This window comes from Clinocottus analis, unplaced genomic scaffold (genome assembly GCF_023055335.1).
Source record: "Clinocottus analis isolate CAN_PGR_092001 unplaced genomic scaffold, fCliAna1.0.p SCAF_25, whole genome shotgun sequence".
Lineage (NCBI taxonomy): Eukaryota > Metazoa > Chordata > Actinopteri > Perciformes > Cottidae > Clinocottus > Clinocottus analis.
Window position 1 is genome coordinate 4,447,143 of NW_027175987.1, and position 17,827 is coordinate 4,464,969.

At 41.0% G+C, this 17,827-nt stretch overlaps 2 protein-coding genes and 1 long non-coding RNA gene across 6 annotated transcripts in view; 2 read left to right on the plus strand and 1 right to left on the minus strand.

The window, feature by feature from the left end:
• xpr1a (xenotropic and polytropic retrovirus receptor 1a) overlaps window positions 1-2,179 on the plus strand; it is a 65,183-nt gene extending 63,004 nt beyond the window's left edge. Inside the window, exon 17 of the transcript XR_011078306.1 lies at window positions 2,070-2,179. The gene's annotated coding sequence lies outside the window, so the exon portion shown is untranslated. The remainder of the gene's footprint in view (window positions 1-2,069) is intronic.
• Window positions 2,180-3,521: 1,342 nt separating this feature from the next.
• LOC137794654 (uncharacterized) lies at window positions 3,522-4,636 on the plus strand. The gene is made up of 2 exons (XR_011078324.1): window positions 3,522-3,611; window positions 4,419-4,636. It is a non-coding gene; the product is annotated as an uncharacterized lncRNA (long non-coding RNA).
• sin3b (SIN3 transcription regulator family member B) lies at window positions 3,754-17,698 on the minus strand. Of its 4 annotated transcripts, none has more exons than XM_068591576.1 (19): window positions 17,221-17,698; window positions 16,011-16,117; window positions 15,478-15,631; window positions 13,526-13,891; window positions 12,975-13,130; window positions 12,315-12,443; window positions 12,045-12,131; window positions 11,776-11,894; window positions 11,199-11,412; window positions 10,758-10,874; window positions 10,404-10,642; window positions 9,624-9,807; window positions 8,277-9,246; window positions 7,522-7,691; window positions 7,250-7,423; window positions 6,376-6,468; window positions 6,180-6,271; window positions 5,144-5,342; window positions 3,754-5,022 (listed from the first exon to the last, which is right to left on the minus strand). In XM_068591576.1, exons 1-19 carry the CDS (start codon window positions 17,329-17,331, stop codon window positions 4,786-4,788), a joined length of 3,918 nt encoding a protein of 1,305 aa, XP_068447677.1. In that variant the 5' UTR covers window positions 17,332-17,698; the 3' UTR covers window positions 3,754-4,785. The 4 variants fall into 4 exon arrangements, 3 of the variants coding, with proteins under 3 accessions (XP_068447677.1, XP_068447676.1, XP_068447678.1); XM_068591575.1 differs by having other exon boundaries at window positions 12,045-12,134; XM_068591577.1 differs by lacking the exon at window positions 17,221-17,698 and adding an exon at window positions 16,634-16,872 and having other exon boundaries at window positions 12,045-12,134.
• Window positions 17,699-17,827: the final 129 nt, after the last annotated feature.

Consider the following 17,827-nt stretch of genomic DNA (forward strand, 5'->3'; position numbering starts at 1 on the left):
AAGTGCTTGATGTATGTCGACCCCGCCCTCTCCGTCTCTTGATGTTTGTGTCCTTTCTCTAAACTAGCTGAACGTGATAGTGCCTGTAGTTTGGTAGATGGATGTTCTACTTTCATAAGATACAAAAAAAAATATTATAGAATAAATACATTGTGGCTAAATGTGATTTTAAGAGACATAAAGAAAGGAAAATGTCTGACCCATCCTCCCCGAATCCCCTTACAGAGTAGTTTGTACTTGTCGATTGTATAACACCGTTCTATGATGGTTTTCCTGATGGTATTTGTATTTCTGTATACACTTTGGTGATCCTGTCATATCTGGGTTTTATAAACCACGATTATTTTTAAAACTCGCTCTGCCTCTTGACTCTTTCTTTTCTCTTTCACTATTAAACCAAGTACGTGCTCTTCAGCCTCTTCTCATCGTTGAGCTTGTCACAGATTCTACTTTCGGTTCTCGCGGATGTCTCTCTAATTCGCTGAGTGAGTTTCTCCTCCTTTAGTCAGGCTTTGATGCAGTTTTGTAGATATAAATAAGTACATTAAATGTACATTAACACGTATTTGTACAGCTTATTACTTTAGCTCACTTTGTTTGCTGTGGTGGTCGGTTCTGTTTCCTCTGTTGCTTCACTGTTGACATGAATGACAAAATGTATTAACGCTTATTAAATTACTTTTTGATTTCATACTATACTTTGACATTTCCTGTAACATTCTTGTGAAACTATATTTACTTAATGAAAATGTAGTGACTTGTTTATGACCTAAACCATGACAATTTAATGACAAACTAAACTATGATTTTTGATGAAATTTCTATGACGCTGCACTACTTTGCATTTGTTTTGGATTTTTACGATATGCAGTGTTTTTATGATATACTATGACAAATTAAAATCAATTAGAATGACATGATTATGACCGACTATCTTGACCTTTTTATGAGAACCCTATACTATGACTTTAAAGACATACTATAACCTTTTAGGAATGCGTTTCAAAAATAGTACTGTACTTGAAAAGGTCATAAAAAGGTCAGTAAACTGTTATAATGAAAATTGTCTTGAAATATTACGGTAAAGTATGTCCTAAAAATTAATAGATAAAAGGTTTTTAAAAAGGCATATTATAGTGTGTCATAAAAAGGTGTGAAAGGTATTATTATAGTATCTCATAAAACATTTGTAAAAGTATGATTAATGAAATAAAGTCATAAGGCAACGTGTAGCATGTCATACAATTCAGATAAAAATGTCAAAGTAATAGTATTGCATGGCAGGAAAAAGCTGTAGTGTAACATGTCATGAAAAGTAATATTATCTCATACACAATTTATAAAAGTCACAGTATATATAGTGTCAGAAAAATGTAATACTTAGAAAGTCATAAATACGTCACTGTATTAAGCTCGTCATGAACGTGTCAGAAAAAGTCGGTTTCACACAATTTATTAAAAAAAGTTATAGTATATTATGTCATGAAATGTTTGTCAAAAATGAAATGCATAAAAAGTAATAGACAAGTATGTCTTTGAAAAGTCATAAGCAAGTCGTAGTATAGTCAAAAATAGTCCCCACAAAAGTCAATAAAAAGTGATGTCACACTGTCATGAGAAAAAAATCTACTATTTTTAAAAAGTGATTAAAAAGCCATAGTATGTCATAAATGTTAAAAGTGAAAGTCATAATTTGTCGTCCAAAAACTCATTTGGTGTCATGAAATGTTTGTCAGTCACAGTAAATCGTCATAAGAATGAAATACATGAAGGGTAATTAGATATCGGATGTCTTTAGAAAGTCAAAGTATATCATGTAGCAAAAAAGTCATAAAAATAGTCAGCAAAGAACATTATGAAACGGTTATAGTATAATAATTTACAAAAAAGGTCATACAATAGTCATACTTTAGTATGTACATAAGATAGTATACTATTTCCCCCCAAGTAGTAATTCATGAGCTATTTTTTAAGAAAGAAATACGACTTAAATGACATTTCTATGACATACAATGCTACAATTGTTTTCAATACTAGGGATTAAATGCTTAACTTTCCTTTTGTTCCAGTGGGAGAGTCTGAGGCCGTTACGTCCAGTCTGCTGCTGGTCATTGACGGAGTGGAGGCGCATACGAAATTAAACTTTGCAAACAAATAATCAAACAAACCTGCTTCAGAGAAAAAGTGTCAGACGATTCTTGACCAAACGGCAGCGAAAACAATCTCCCCACAAGGTCGACGAGGGGCCTTCTGGAACTTTTACAATGAGTCTCATGACCTCCCTCAGAAGATTAAGATTACCTCAATAAATCAAAATCTCAATTTATAAACCAGAGAAGACCTTAAAGTGGGCCGAAATGTTTTCTTTGAATGTACAACTCCACTTAAATGTAGACGTAATACAAGAAAACAGCTACAGCAGCACTGCAGTAATCCTCCTTTCACGGATTCATTAATTAAGCACATTAGAAAATTGTGAAAAATATCTTCCATTTCCAGTTTACGGTGACGTTTAACTTGTTTTGTTCCATCAACAGTCTATAAACCAAATGATATTCAGTGTATAATAGATAAACAGAGAAGCCCAACAATTCCCAAGATTTAGTATGATGTAAATAAAACAGTCTTCCTATTTCTGTTTTAAAAGTAATGGGAATGATTATAAGATTATCAAAATAGTTGCAGATTAATTTCCGTAGATCAGTATTCTACTAATCGTAGAAGTTCTAGTTTAGTTTGAAATTATTATCAGAGATCTGGGGGGTATTCCAGAAAGCGGGTTATGTTGAAACTCAGAGTCAGTTAACCCTGAGTTAAGGGAAACTGAGTTATCCGTTCCAGAAAGAGAGGTAACTGAAACTCTGACTCAATCACCATGGTAACAGACTCCGTGAACATAACCTGCTCGCTGGCAGGTTTTCTACAAGAAACCCAGAGTTTATACCTGTCGCCTCCCACATGAAGAAAGCTGAGACACTGATTGGCCATTCCTACCAGATCCGATTGACATGGAAGCCTTCGTGATACAAAATGCTTTACGTCACGAGAGAGTCTCCCGACCCAGATTAGATGTTTTATCATTTCCACAGATAAGTCAATTATAAAAAAATGAATTAAAGTCAGGCGCAGTCATAGCCTAGCAATATATGCCTTACCTTTTTGAAGTATGTTTTTATATTTCATTTTTAGCTGCTTCCACGTCCCTTTTACCCCTGTTGGATTGCACCTAAATGAAAATCAGATTTCATTCCTACTTCTATTCATAACCATAGGCTGCTACGATCTTACGGTTAAATGTGAAGTCAGTGGAATAGTTCATTCAAACTTCCGCGTTGACTCGGGCAGCAGTCTGTTCTCATGCCGTCTGTATTGCGGTGAAATACGTGCTCATATTCACCGTGGGCCTGCAGAAGACCTCCAACTCCATCGCTGTGAAATATGTTGCTCTGTTATTTTCCGTTGGCATGGTGACTCGCGATATCGGGGCTCCATTGATGATGGTTTTTAATCCTCGTGCACGCGCTTTACTCAGGGTGAACATACTCAGAGTTGATTGAACTAACGCAGATCAGCTGTTCTGGACCCGGAGACTCCGAGTTTCCCATCTCAGAGTAAGTCAACTCAGAGTTTGTTGAACCTCCTTTCTGGAATAACCCCCTGGTCTTCTTTAGCTCTAGTTTCTATGTTTAGTTAAACTCAAGCCAACAAACAACCTGCCAGTCAACATCTAAGAAGGTCACAACTAGGTTGTTTATTTTATGATAACTGATACAGGATAAATGTTATACATTCTATTTTAACACTGATATTTTGCTTTTATTTTCAATGTCAGTATGCAAAAAAAGACAATACAAAGTAAACATTTAGTATCATGAATATGATACATAATTTGACTGCTTCCTCCATATTAAACCAATTCATTTAAAAGGTCTACTTGTTGCCTTGGTGATAACTTGTTTAGCTACAACACAAAAAAGGGAAGAAAAAAAATAAAAAATGCAAAACATCAAGAGTTGGCTGACAGCAAACACTGTAAAGAACAACATGATCTTAAGATGTATCAATCAACTCGTGTAGATGCATATATAAAAATACAGGATCCCTGTTATGTATATATATATATATGCACATACAGTAACAATGCAATTACTAGAGTTGTAGAGCCTGTACTGGGCATAGAAACAGACAAAATGAAGAGAGCGGGATACACATACATACACACGTTTACCATTATCTCTCCATATAAACACGCATAAACCAACCAACCAACAAACAGAAGGCTCTCTGGCTTTAGAAGCTAAAAACTACACTTGACTTAAAAAAAAGAAAAAGAAACAGACATTCACATTTCTGAAACAAATTTCATGATCTCATAACTTCTCGTCTCTTCAACCGTCTCCGTGTCCATCAACTTTTAGTGCCACCAGAGAAGGTTGATGATGATGATGATGATGATGCTGCTGCTGCTGAGCTCCGTTTGTGCCATCGTGTCCGACTCGTCCCATCAATCAGGGCCGAGTTCAATCTCATTGATTACTTCACTGTTTGTTGGTCCTTCTCCTCCACGCCGTCGCTCCTCTCACTGTGCACTCATTCACTGACTCACTGTCCACTGGAATAAACAGTCTGCACTGTGTTTCTTCATCCCTCAGTGAAAGTGAATGAGTGGACATGTTGCAGAGGAAGGTGTCGGAGCCGGACTGCAGCTGTTCGTATCTGTGTTTAGTGTATGAATGTCTCGTACGTCCATGCATTTACCTGTTTTTGTGTACCGTCTGTCCACCTCTACGGGGAGGCCGGGGCTTTGCTCCCGCTGTAATGAACGTGGTATCTGTTCACGGCTTGCCCCTTCACCTCGGTCGACAGGCAGGTGGTCTTGCAGGGGATCATGTCCTCTTCCTCATCGCCCATTAGCCAGTTCTGCACGGAGCGTTCGGCCGCGGCCGTGACGTGGTCGGCCTGCCATCCCTGGTGCCACTTGTCGAAGCGGTCGTGTTGGCCCGCCGCCACTCTGTGCTGCGACTGTGGAGAAAATATCAAGACACCAAAACAGGGTTTAGTGATCAGAAACATGTACAGGCGAGGTTTGAGTTTGCCTGACGCCTCACAGCAACAGCACTGTTAAATGCAGACAGCGGCCTACCTTCCTGGCCTTGACCAGCGCTCCTCTGCGGTACATGTAATCCTCAGAGTTCATGACAAACACCATCTTGTGAGTATTGAGTTTAAATCGGCAGTCCAGACTCCCGGCGTTCTCCACGCCCAGCTGCCGGTGCCACTCTCTCCTGCAGCGCATGGCCTCCACCTGCCGCACCTGCCAGCGCCGGAAACGACGCAGGTTCCTAAAAGAAGAGACACGTTTATTAGACCTTGACATGCTGTTCAGATTACAATATATATACACACAACATATTTTCAGAAGGACGTATATATTTGACCTTGCTTCTTAAAAAAAATAAATACATTTTACAAGTGGTTTCTAAAAACTTTATGTCACTGAAATTAGACTTCATGTTTGAACAGAAAACGTAACTTTTCGAGAAATCCATGGTTGCTTTGGGCAACTAAGGCGTGACATTTTACTGTGACTGCAATGTAAACAAAGGCCTTTCATTATTCAATAAAATACATTTTTATACCAAATCAATGCAGACACATTTTTCTATTTTTCTTCTTCAAATAAACCATCTCTATTGTGCAAATTCCATTTGGAGCAGATGTTTTTTCATACATTGATAAAGTGTACATGGAAGACCATGCAAACACAACCACACACACACTTTTACCCTGAAGGTAGTGCCTATATGTAGTTTCTGTGTCAGATATGTGTTGATTTAACTCACTGGTCTTCGTTAGAGCCAAGTTCATTAAAAATGCACAGTTTTGTACGACTAAAAGGATATGACAGCGTGTGGAAATTCAAACTTTCCTTTAGTGTTGACATAATGGATGCACTGCACTAAAAGGAATATCAAATATTTCGTCCACTATGAATAACATATTAGAAAAAAACAGTGGGAAAGATATAAGAGGCCACCATCTGTTGGAAGTGCAGGGACTGAGTGACAGCTGTATTATGTAGACAAGACGAGGGCTATAAGATTAGTGCGTGCACAGCTTAAAATGAGAAGCGGTATGTTGAGGTCTCAACCTCCAAATATGTTAAACTGTTATTATACCTAGGCAGAAATACAGGTTTGAAGAAGTAGCCGTCTGCTTGACACAGACTGGACTCTGTTCCTACAAACTGCTCCATGTAGCTTGACAGGCACTGAGGGGAAAACAGCAATTAATAATTGTACAGCAAGATCGATTAGGATTAAGAAGTGTGTATGATTCCTTATGATTTAGATTGTTTTGTAAGTGTGAGTTTACCTGTACATCCAACGGGTCATCAGCCTGCGCCTCCTCAGTGTCCAGCAGCTCAACAGTCATCGTCACATGACCTTTGTTTTGGAGAAACATCACCTGAAGACACAAAGAACCATCTGTAAACCACCTCAAAGAATAAAACCCAAGAGCTGTTCAAACCTCTGAAGAGGGCTTTGGTGCGAGGTGCTCCAATATATGAAAGTTAATCTAAAGAGGCCATGTTCATCTTGCTGTAAATAAGCAGCGTCACTACCGTGTCCAAAGGTCGAGTCTGCGGTTCCTATCCAATATATTTTTTGCCAAATTCAGCAAATATCTCAGTGTCTGTTCTGTGTGTGCACTAAAAACAAGCTGGTGTTCATACACAGCCCTGGCTCTGTAAATGGGAAAAAAACACTCTTCCAGCCAAGACAGGGGAAAGGTCATGTATGTGTAAAGAGAAGAGTGGGGGAGATGGACCGTAATATGGTACACGCCAACGTCCCGAAGGACCTCTATGTGGTGGATTGATTAAATATCAATACTTTTTTCTCCAGAAATACAGACTCCACATTTATAGCAGATTAGTCATAACATAGCAGGTAAAACTGTCACTGAGTTTGCCTGTAGCATTACACGTCAGATCAATTAGGATAATTATTAACTTTTAGTAAAACTGAACGCGGCTTTCTCTAAACAGAACACTCCTTTATTAAAGAAAATAACAATTTCTGATGCGCTTTGCTTTTCTGGATAAAATAACTATCGAAGTGTAATATGCATATTAATGCAGCAGAGGTGGAGTTTGATCATAGAAAATCTTTCATTGCCTCAAACAGCAAAATGTCAGGGCCAAACATGTCATTCAGCCGTACATTCAGCAGGACTCTGTGCTCACCTTGAAGCAGTTCTCCTCCGCCATGACTCTCTCAGCTTTCCACTGGAAACTGGTTTCCCAGGCTGCTCGAACACACTGTGAGGACAGGTTCCCCCCTGCCGCCCCCCTCTTCCTCTCAGCCAGGTAAAGATCAACCACCTGCAGACAAACCTCGTCGCTCACTAGGTGCTGTAGCTGGATTCAAAGAAAAATGGGAGAAATAACACGTTAAATGTTGTAAATTAGGTAAAACGGATGGTATCATTGTCTGTGTGATCGTGAGCTCTGCTTACCTGCCGGATGATATTGTGGATGACCTTGTCTATAGTGAAGCCGATGTAGGCGTGGATAGTGAACATCTCTCTTAGCGTGTCTTCATACTGTGTGGAGTCCAGGTTGCCATCGAGCAGGCTGCGCACCATGTCAAGGAAGGCTGGGTAGTACTCCTCTAACTCCACCTCACCTGTGGGAGAAAGGGATGTCACACGTGTTACACAGCATGTAGTAACAATGTGTGTGGAGGTGGACTGAGGATCTGCTGTAACAGAAAGGCTTGGGCAGGATTTAGACACCCTGTCTTTGCCTCTAACTTGAATTATGTAACTTCAAATTAAGTTCTGAACCAAAAGCAGCACTTAAAAATGAAGTCCTTGCTATTATCATTATTTAAAAAAACTGCCTTAAATGCCACTTTTGGCAAAGAAAAGAACAACACCAGTCTTTCTACACATCTGGAATAGTTTCCAATGATCCTTTCTTATCGTGTGGTATTACCACGACTCAACACCGTGAATACTGGAATTGTGGAGGTGAATGGACGGACAGATTTAAAAAGCACTCTTATTCTGATCCAATTAATTAAACATAATTCATACATCATCATCATCGTCATGTATTACAGTCTTGATCATATTTGCAGGATCTGAAGCACAACCCCCTATACTCAGCATATTTGTCCATGTGGCGACAGATGTGGCAGCTGGTTGAACCAACTCATATTAAAAATTGTACCATTTTAGGATTTGCAGAACCAACTAGATTAACTTACTGGGCTGTTTGAGGCGGAGCTCCATGGCGAGGTCACATGCCTTTTCTCTTCTTCCTTCTGCCATGAGCAGCCTCTCCCTGCTCTGCTCAGCTCGGTGTTCCAGTAGCTGCCGCTCTGCCTGCCGGTAAACCCGCAGCAGCCGCGAACACAAGGTCTGGTGCAGCCTCAAGAAGAAATACCAGTTGTTGTTGACGAAGAAAAGGTTGTAGACCCCGTCCATCTCCTTCTGGTGCTCTGCTTCGGGGTCGCGCAGGTCTACCTTCTCCCCGGGTACACCTGACCCCGTCTCCATCGGCGTAGATCCAGGGGTGGATGAGGCCGTCCCTGCAGGCTGGCTCGTGCTACTGGAGGTGGTGGAGGCCTCTGTGTCTGCAGGCTGAGATGGGCTGCATCGTCTCCGCCTGGACTCACCATTGAGCTGCTGCTGGGGTTGGGACTGGGTCTGAGGCTGTGATTGGGCAGGTTGGGGTAGAGAGGGACCTGTGGCTGCTGCCGCTCCTGATGCATTATTAGAATTACCGTTTCCTCCTGCTCCTGCTACTACTACTACTCCCCCTGCTGCTGCTGTTGCTGTTGCTGTTGCTGCCGCTGCTGCCGCCGCCGCCGCCGCCGCTGCTGCTGCTGCTGCTGCTGCTGCTGCTGCTCCACCTCCTATTCCTATTCCTCTCTCTACCACCTCCTCAGGATCAACCTCATCGTCTGTCCAGTCTTCAGTATCACTGAGCTCACCGCGGCGGGAGAAGAACAGGTCGGGGACAAAGTGCTGGATGATGCGCTTGATGTGGTCTTTGTCATCTTTGTGGATGGTGGGCTGGCGTTTGACATGGTAGATGATGAGCGAGGCAGCGTCCTCCAGGATCTGTTTGTCCTCGTAGGTAAACACCATGTGAGGCTCGCTGGATGAGGCTGCACCGGAGCCGTTACGACTCTGCTGCCCAACGCCGCCTTCTTCTGTGCTTTGCTCCTGACGCTGAGAAACAGAAAAGCAAAGAGGTGAATGCAGGCGACTTCAAAAACACACACTGCAAAGGATGTTAATGGTGAGTTGCATTGATCCAGAAAAAGAAAAAAAAAGACTTAAACTAAATTAAAGATGGGTATCACCTCAGCCAAATGTCACAATTAAATTATCTGAAAAAAGGATGTTTTTGTTTGTTTTGTGGGCCTCGGTTTACATTTTTGTGAAAAGGTTATAGTCAAAGTAAAAAGTCAACATTCTTAGTTATAGTTTAAAATGTAAGCACCAATGATATGGCTCTACAACCAAGCACAAACAATACTGAAGTGTAGTTTTACACATTTGCAACAGATTCTCTTTTCACATTAGGACAACTCCGAGGTGTTTACCTCATCATAGACACTCTCTATCTCATTGAGAAGACTCTTCGACCGCAGAGCCTTCATGTCATTCTGTTTGAAGTTGACTCCTTGGTGATCGAGTGACTTCAGGTAAGCTTTCTCGTATTGCTCCCTCCAAATCTTATTGAAACCCTGCTGGGCCTCTCTCCACTCCTCTTCCTTGGCTTTCAACCTGCAGAAGAAACACCTTAAATGTGGAGACTTCACAAAACACAGCCATGAATATAAATATGCGTCCCAACAAACAGGTCTGTCACTGAACTTGCATGTGCACACAGACGTTTGATTGTACGAGTTAACGCATCTGTGGGATGTCAGTTTTTATGGATGCATTCTTTATGTGAAAGCCTGCCACGAGTAAAACATATTTCATTGTGCCTACATTCAGAACACTGAATACACAAACACTGTTTTTAAAACAGATGTTGCTGATATAGTTCACCTTTGATGGCAGGAAGTACAAAGATCACTGCCTGTTGATACAAGGATCTTACTCATGCTGTCAGCAAATAAACACATCTATCAAACTTTCACTTAACTCTTAAACACTCAAAACTCACTGCTGGTAAAGTTAATTACATGCGCTGTCTCACCCCAAGTAACAATCTCCTTTCAATAGTCAAAACGTTGATATCCCAAACAATTAGCATTCTATCAAAATGTCTAATTAACGGTAATAGCACTTCATACACATCAAAAACAAACTGAATGTTGTCCATTTAGCATCTTACCGGTAAAGCAATTGAAAATAAATAATACAGTCCTGACCTCTTGAGCACCACAGGCACAGCGGTAGCAGGACTCCTCTTCAGTCCCTCGATGATCTCAGGGGCTTTGTCACCATAGATACGATACACAGCACGACGCTGGATGACCTCAGAGGTGCCGCCCAGACAGTCGTCTAATCTGAACCGGTCCTGGTCCTCTGGCGAAAGACGGGAGAGCTTCTTCTGCACGCTCTCTAGTACCCTGATGGTGGCCAGGTTCGTCTCCAGAACCACATCCAACTGTAAGAGGAGAGTCACAGACAGAGAGTGAGGAAGGCAGTCACCAACTACAGTAAAGTGGCAAGTTCTCTATGCGTTAAAGCTCATCATCTCCCCCCTTTTAGGACGTACGTACCTCAAATCTTTCGTCCTCGCAGCGATGCAGCTGCTCTTCGTAAGGAGTCTTCTTCGAGCTGACGAAGGTGGAGTCCTCTGACCAGGAGGGAAATGACACCCAGGTGTCGTTCAACACCTACACACATACAAAGAGTAAACTCATCAATGAGAAAACCATTTCCATAGGAGAACAGTTCACAATGACATTCTATTCAAGCATTTTTATAATGCATTACATTTATGCTAGAAAACACAGAAATATGCCAGCAAAAGTCAGGGAAGAAGAAGACTTCTAGCATGTAGACAAAGCATGTTTCCAACAGAGCTCCAGGATACACACAATGCGTCTTGGTGAGTGACATTGAATGTAAACAGACGCTTTGTTTACAAGAACACTTCACAAATTAAGCAATGCACTGATGTGACGACAACTCTTTAGGATGGGTTTAAGACGATCTACCTCCTTGCACAGGGCAGTTCGCCCGCTGCATTTAGGCTGCTGGTAGGTCTTGGGCAGTGCTCTGTAGCTGGACCCCAGGCGCTTGCAGGAGGCATAATCCACCTCCCGGCCCCCTCCCCCCTCCATGTAGCGATCCGACAGCCCTGACACATTATGAGAGAGCTCTTTGTCCCCCAGAAAAGACTTGAACTGTGTGTACAGTTCAGGAAACTTCCTGCAAGGAGATGGATGAAATCATGGATGAGAGATAAATCAGGAGAAAAACATCTGATCAAAAAACAAGTGCGTCGCCAATGAGTGTAAAGTCAAAAACAGATCGTTTTAATAATTCTAGCTTTAAGTGATCAGATTTTATGAGTACCATTTGCTGAAACATTTTTAATTGTTTAATGGTCCTGAAAGCATTTCACATATGTCAACATTTGTTTTACAGTGGGTTCTCTCCTGCAGTTATTCTACTTTAAATCTTCTAAAAGACCACTCATTAACTTCTAAACTTTCTGTCAACTCCCTGCAGCTACTGTATCCATTTGTCTGATTTCATCCAAACAATTCACACATCTTTTCCTCCACTCACCCCAGGAAAGGAGTGACCAGCTGTAGCAGCTCTGCTCCCGACACTACTTCCTGGTTAAACAAGGCAATGCAGCGCAGGAAATTCTCATACACCTCCTGGCTTTTAAACAGGCGACGAACCTGAATCGTGAGAGGGTTGACAGGGAAGTCAGACCAATTAATAAAAAGACATTATTAAAAACTGTGGCAGTGGGTCAAAAGAACAGCATGAACCAAGGAAGAAATGAATTGCCATGCCATGATTCACTGCCATGGAAACTGGTGTCTCACCTTATCAAAGAAAGAGAATTCTCTTAAGACTCCATGTTTGCCAACTGAAGCAAAGGACTGATCTTTGGTACAGGAATACTTCATTTTCTTCTAAATAAAAAACAAAGAAATGAATGATCTTTATATATGTAATTATTAATTAAATGTGTTGTAGTTGAAGCGTTAGAATCGTTGCTTTAGGAATGATAGAATATGTTGAAACCTTTCCAAGGACATGTGTACATATATCAGTGCATCTCCTGAGGCGGTTATTCTAAATTGAGAGTTTACCTTGAGCAGTGGGGACATGTGCTGCAGTAAGATGGGCCTGGGCCTCTTTTTGTTTTGTTTGGTTAGTAAGTCCTCTTCTTCCAGCCTTTTCAGCTGATCTTTGCCTCCTGTCAGTGAGCTGCCTGTGAACTACAGAAGATGAAGCACACAGGAAAAGTGTCACAAGATAGTGTCAAATGCCCATCAGAAAACTTCCCAGAGCCAAGTTGACATTAAAATAGCTTGTTTTGTACCACCAACAGTCTTCTGATTATACTTTCATGTAAAACTTTTTTTTTTTTAACTGCAAAATTTTCACGTTGAGAGTTGAAATAGTTCGGGCACTTTTGCTTGAACATTACTTCACCTTGAGAAATCAATCAAAATAGTTGCCAATGAATGTTCTGGTGATCAACTAATCTGAGTTGTTCCATATTCACTTTGGACTTGTACTTTGAATTACTGAAGTTGAAGAATGTTGAGAAAAAGAATATGCACAAACATTTATTTTTTTTAGCTTTAGCATGGAATAAAAAAAATAGCAATTATGTTGAGATGTGCATTAAAACACTGAAAAGAAGAAATAAAAGAAAATAAAGTTTTGTGCCAAGACAAGTAACCGATTATAAAGCAACCTTTTTGATTTTGCATTATTTATCCCTGTCTGCTGCTTCTACTGACCAATGATCTCTTGGCATCAGGTAAGAATTGCCCAAACTCAGCGAGCAAGTCTTCTTGGCCTTTGAAGAGACTGGCAACTTTAGAAAACACCTCATCTTCTGTCATCCCACTGCTCCCGCGGTTGCCTCTACTCTCCTTCACCTCCAGCTGCTCCTTCTGAGGGGGATACGGGAAAAATGATTTTCAGACGTGGGAAACGTAATTAAAAAATAAAAAACAGAAGACCCAAGTTGAGAATATTTGGCTTGGATACACATGGTAGACATTGTCCTCCAAGGAACAGGCTGCAGTAGGAATTTGATACTAGACAGAAACACATCCCCTGTTACCTTTATTTACTTGTTAAATTCTTGATGAAAATTCCTAAACCTATTTAGAAGAGGACTGAGATTATCACTTGAAAAACAGTGCTGTGAGACATTTGCTTCGCTTAAATCGGACAAGAACAGTGCTGTATTCGAGGTGGAATAAAAATAATTTCAGAAAAAAACACAACTACATTGTCTATATTCTATCACAATATGCAAGTAAGACTTTTCTCTCCACAGTACCTGATATGTGTGAAGAATCTCTAGGAAGGCTCTGTAGATCTCTGGGTGATCCAGGAAACGGTTCTTAATCTTGTTTACGTAGCTGATGGCACTGTCAAACTCTACGGGGCTCGTCTCTGAGGCGGGTGGGGATACAGAAGAAGTGGTCGCCTGGCTCTGGCTCTCTCTGCTAGTCAGAGGAAGCGAAAGCCTGCTGGGAGGCTCTGGAGGTCCTGCTGGGGTTGAGGAGGACAGGGAATCTGCTGAGGCGGTCTTGGCTTCACTGGTCTGGGCAGGTCCAGCTTCATTGTTGGCGGCAGTGACACTACCAGAGGTTGCTGTCACTAAAGGCGTGGTAACACTCTTCCCCTGCTGGCCTGGGGATACCTGGACAGAAGAAGAATGATGAAGTTGAGCTGCATGGTTAAAAGTGCTTTAAATTTCGGTGCTTTAAACTGAAGTTGTTTACTTCAAATAAGATTTGGGGAATAATAGCTCCAAGTAACTATCAGCCCAGATGGCAGATAAGCAATGTTAATGCTAAATAAAAATATACATTTAACACATCAGTGGCTGTGTCTAAAAATCACCTGTTCACTTATTTAGTACTTTTAATAGACTCTGTAGATTAGAGAGCAGTAAATTGCACTGAGTCAAATTAAGTAGTTAAGTTAAGTAAAACTACAACCTTTAGTTACAACTTTTTTTTGTACGAATGGTGTGTGTTCACATCTATAAAATGTGGCACGTTGCATTGTTAGCAGAAAGTAGTAGATAATACATTTCCCATTGCGCTGTGATAATTCTTTAGGGCCCTAGAGTGTGCAGAAATTTGAGACCCAGAATGTGAACACTCAAATAAAATGTCCGACAGTAAATTTAGTGCACTATTATATTAAAGACCAAGGGATTTCAGACACATGAACTGTTTCCCTTAAACTACTTTTTTCACACTATTTGATGACATTCTGCATTTATTTTGTCTGGTAGTTCCACACTTCCATTGAGTGAAATATTTACAAATAGCGTGTTGTTGTTAGAAAATGAATACAGGCAATATAAATAAATACAAAAACATTCATCCAAACAATATTCAGTGACCAATTAAAGCAACACCGCGAACACTAACGGTTTTGATGCAAATCTCAAATAACACTGTTGTGTGTATAACGCATACTTCTGCTGGTCCTAAGGCTGCCCTCAGAAATTTTTAAGGTCAAGCTGTCCCAACAAAAAAAATCTTTCAAAGTAAAAGAAACCATTAGCATTTGGCTAATGACAAAAAAAGTCAACGTTTTGTTTTTCAAGTCCTCTGGACTCACTGCATGTGAAAGTGATGCACCTAAAACTGGTCTCCGCATTTTTTCAGGGGGGGTTTTGTTAGCCAAAACTAACAAAAAAACTTATATTAATATATAAATATAGTATAAAATAATACTAAATGTGAACTGGTTTTGAGCTCAGTTTTGAGCCTCTGAGCATCAACACATTACAAATCTATGTTGTAGACAATGTATCGAACTATATAAAGCACAATGCACAGAAGCGGTCTGAGAGAAATAGCCACCCATTACACTCAGTTATTTAAATACACTATTAAAACACACTTTGCTAAAACTAATGCAGTCTAGTACAACAGTCCTGTAATAAAGCCTACATTCATGAAGTTATAGTGTTCATTGAGACTGCTGACACCTTTTTAAATACATAAACTAGCAACTGAATTTGTGTGAACAATTCAGCATGGCATATTCTGGATCTTTCTAAACTGTGTGATCTTGACTATAATTTTTTTTTTTAAAGCACCCAATTTAAATTCAGCGCAAAAGCAAACATGTTCTTCTTGAGCAATGAAAGGTCAACTTACTGTACTTTCAGCACACCATACATTTGTAATGATGCACCTGCTGAAAGTTTAATTAATAAAATAATAGTTTTGAGAATGTATCAACTTCAGTTGTAGAGTATCTCACCTGTGTGGAGAACGGAGATTGGAGGAAAGCCACCCCATTTTTGGGGACTTCTATCCGATACCCCGGTGGTAGAAAGGCATTGAAGCCCAAGACTAGGTCTGGGTGTCCATGGAAGAGCTGCGACACGCGGTTGATCACCCCCGGTGTGTCGATGCTATTCAAGAGAACAGACAGACAAAGAGAAAAATAGCTTGCTCACTCGCCTGCAGCATGACGACAAGCACTTTATGGTCAAAAGGTGTTGCCGTTTAGTTTAAAAAGGAAACAAGTGACAACTTGTCATCCCATAATTAAATGTAGGAGAGAATATAAACTGCTGGTAAAGAAATCTATGATGCTTTCAGCAACTCCTTAGTTATTAATAGATGCCTTAAAATGTGTGGGTGATCCCTCTGTACTTATCTTTGCAGCATGATCAAAGTGTACATACAAGCTCCATAATGTGGTGTCTCAACAGACTGTATTTGGGAATACAATCATTAAAACATATAATTAAAACTAATCATTTAGTATGTAACTTCTTGCATAAATACCTCTGTGACTTGAACTCTTTCATGATGTCGAGAAACTTGTTGTATATGCCCGGATCATTTGCAAAACGAATTTTGACTTGGTCCAGATAGGACAAGGCATCTTCGACCTAAACATAGGAAGAAAAAGAAAAATCATGAATGCAGCATGAATTACAATCAGTCTTTCTAGGACCTGTGGCGAAGCTGTTTTAATAAACGCCCCGTTTGTGCTGTTGATGTACATTAGGGATCTCGATCCAGCTCATATATATATATTGGCATGTATACTATTAGGAATATTAAAAAAAACAAAAAACAGAACGATAGTGCTTCTTCAACACTTTATGTGGAAATGTCATCATGGGAAGTATGTAATGTTTGCTTTCTCCATAGTCCAGTGCTGTATAAGCTGTACAAGTAACCGTGAATAAATACATAAATAAATAAATAGGCGAATACAAGAAACAAGCAGTTTTTGTTCGCTTGACATCGGCTTTCTTTATCCACAACACCCAAACTAGGTGAGGTTAACACACAAAAAAACAAAATGTGTCCCCACAAAGCGTTGAGCCCAGCAGTCCTCTCTCATCTCGAGAGGGTCGCGGAAGCTAACGCTAGCCAACAATAACTCCACGAACACTTACAACACAGATCTACACGAAACGTTTCGCCTGCAGCTGCTCCCGAGCTAACGACGTCGTGTTGGTCAAAACAGCACGATGATGTTGAACTAACGTTACTGCGATAACAAAGAAAAACATGTAACGAAGCTGCTAAAAAAATCAAGTGGAGTAGCCGTTCTTGGCTAGCCTGGCTGACGTCCTCCACTTTGTTCAGGGTGGCTGAGAGAGAGAGAGAGAAAAAAAAAGACGAACAAGGAGGAACTTCCCACAACCAAGGTTTGAGTTAACGTTCGCTCACAGCGACTGTTATTGACATTGTAAATAAGAAACTATCACTAACTGTGTCACTCGACTGTCACTCGGATATTTACTCATTAAATACAGCTTCCACGTTTCATCTTAAATGTCCAATGTTAAGCAATGAATTAACGTTACTTTTAATAGGCCACCGAGCTAACCGACGTTAGCCAGCCGTTCCTTTCACTACTCTCTCGACGCTCGCGAGGGGAGAAAGAGAAAAGCCTGAAATCCAGTGCAATGATCCGACGAACAAAATGGTTCTGACTCTGGGGGACTTTTCCCCCTTGTCGTGTCCGTTGTCTGCTTACCTTCAGTTTCTGGAAGTGCTGCTGCTGCACTTGCTTTTGCGTTATAACGTAAGGCTTGTCTTGGATTTGGTTTATTTGCTTCGCGGTGCTGTGCGCCTGAATCTTCGCCATTATCCCGGGCGACAAGGGGGCTGGAGAGCCACCACCACAACTTGAGAGGGAAGCTTCGCTGTTACCTCCAGTTGTTGGCTAGCCGACAAACCTTCCTCTCGGTCGGGAAGCCAGCCTGCCAGCGAGCAAACCCTACTTTGCCTAGCTGGACAGTCTCAGCACAGCGCAAAAAAGGACGGACAATCCAGCGGAGTGGAGGGTGATGACAGACGAGCTGCTACTCGCTGCGACTTTGATTAAACATCACCCATCGAATTAAACAAGCTGCTCCGAGAAGCGTCGGGGAATAAGCTAGAGGGACAATGGTTGCCGTTTATCGTATTTAAAATAACTATCCCCTGTCTCTTTAAATTCGGCGGCAGCGGTCTGTCTTGGCGTCCGGAAGCCAGAGTAGGAGTGAAAAATTGAAAAAAAAGAGTGAAAAACTGAACTGCGCAGCCGCATAGATGGGAGGAGCTGAGTGCTCGAGAATCAGATTGCTCCACTCCCCCTTCAC

Excerpts from the sequence above, each read along its gene's own strand:
- sin3b (XM_068591575.1), bottom strand. The coding sequence starts at position 17,331 with ATGGCGAAGATTCAGGCGCACAGCACCGCGAAGCAAATAAACCAAATC. Across the intron at positions 13,131-13,525 it reads AGATTCTTCACACATATCAG|AAGGAGCAGCTGGAGGTGAA; the intron begins GTACTGTGGAGA and ends TATCCCCCTCAG. Across the intron at positions 5,343-6,179 it reads AAACCTGTATTTCTGCCTAG|GAACCTGCGTCGTTTCCGGC; the intron begins GTATAATAACAG and ends CTCTTCTTTTAG.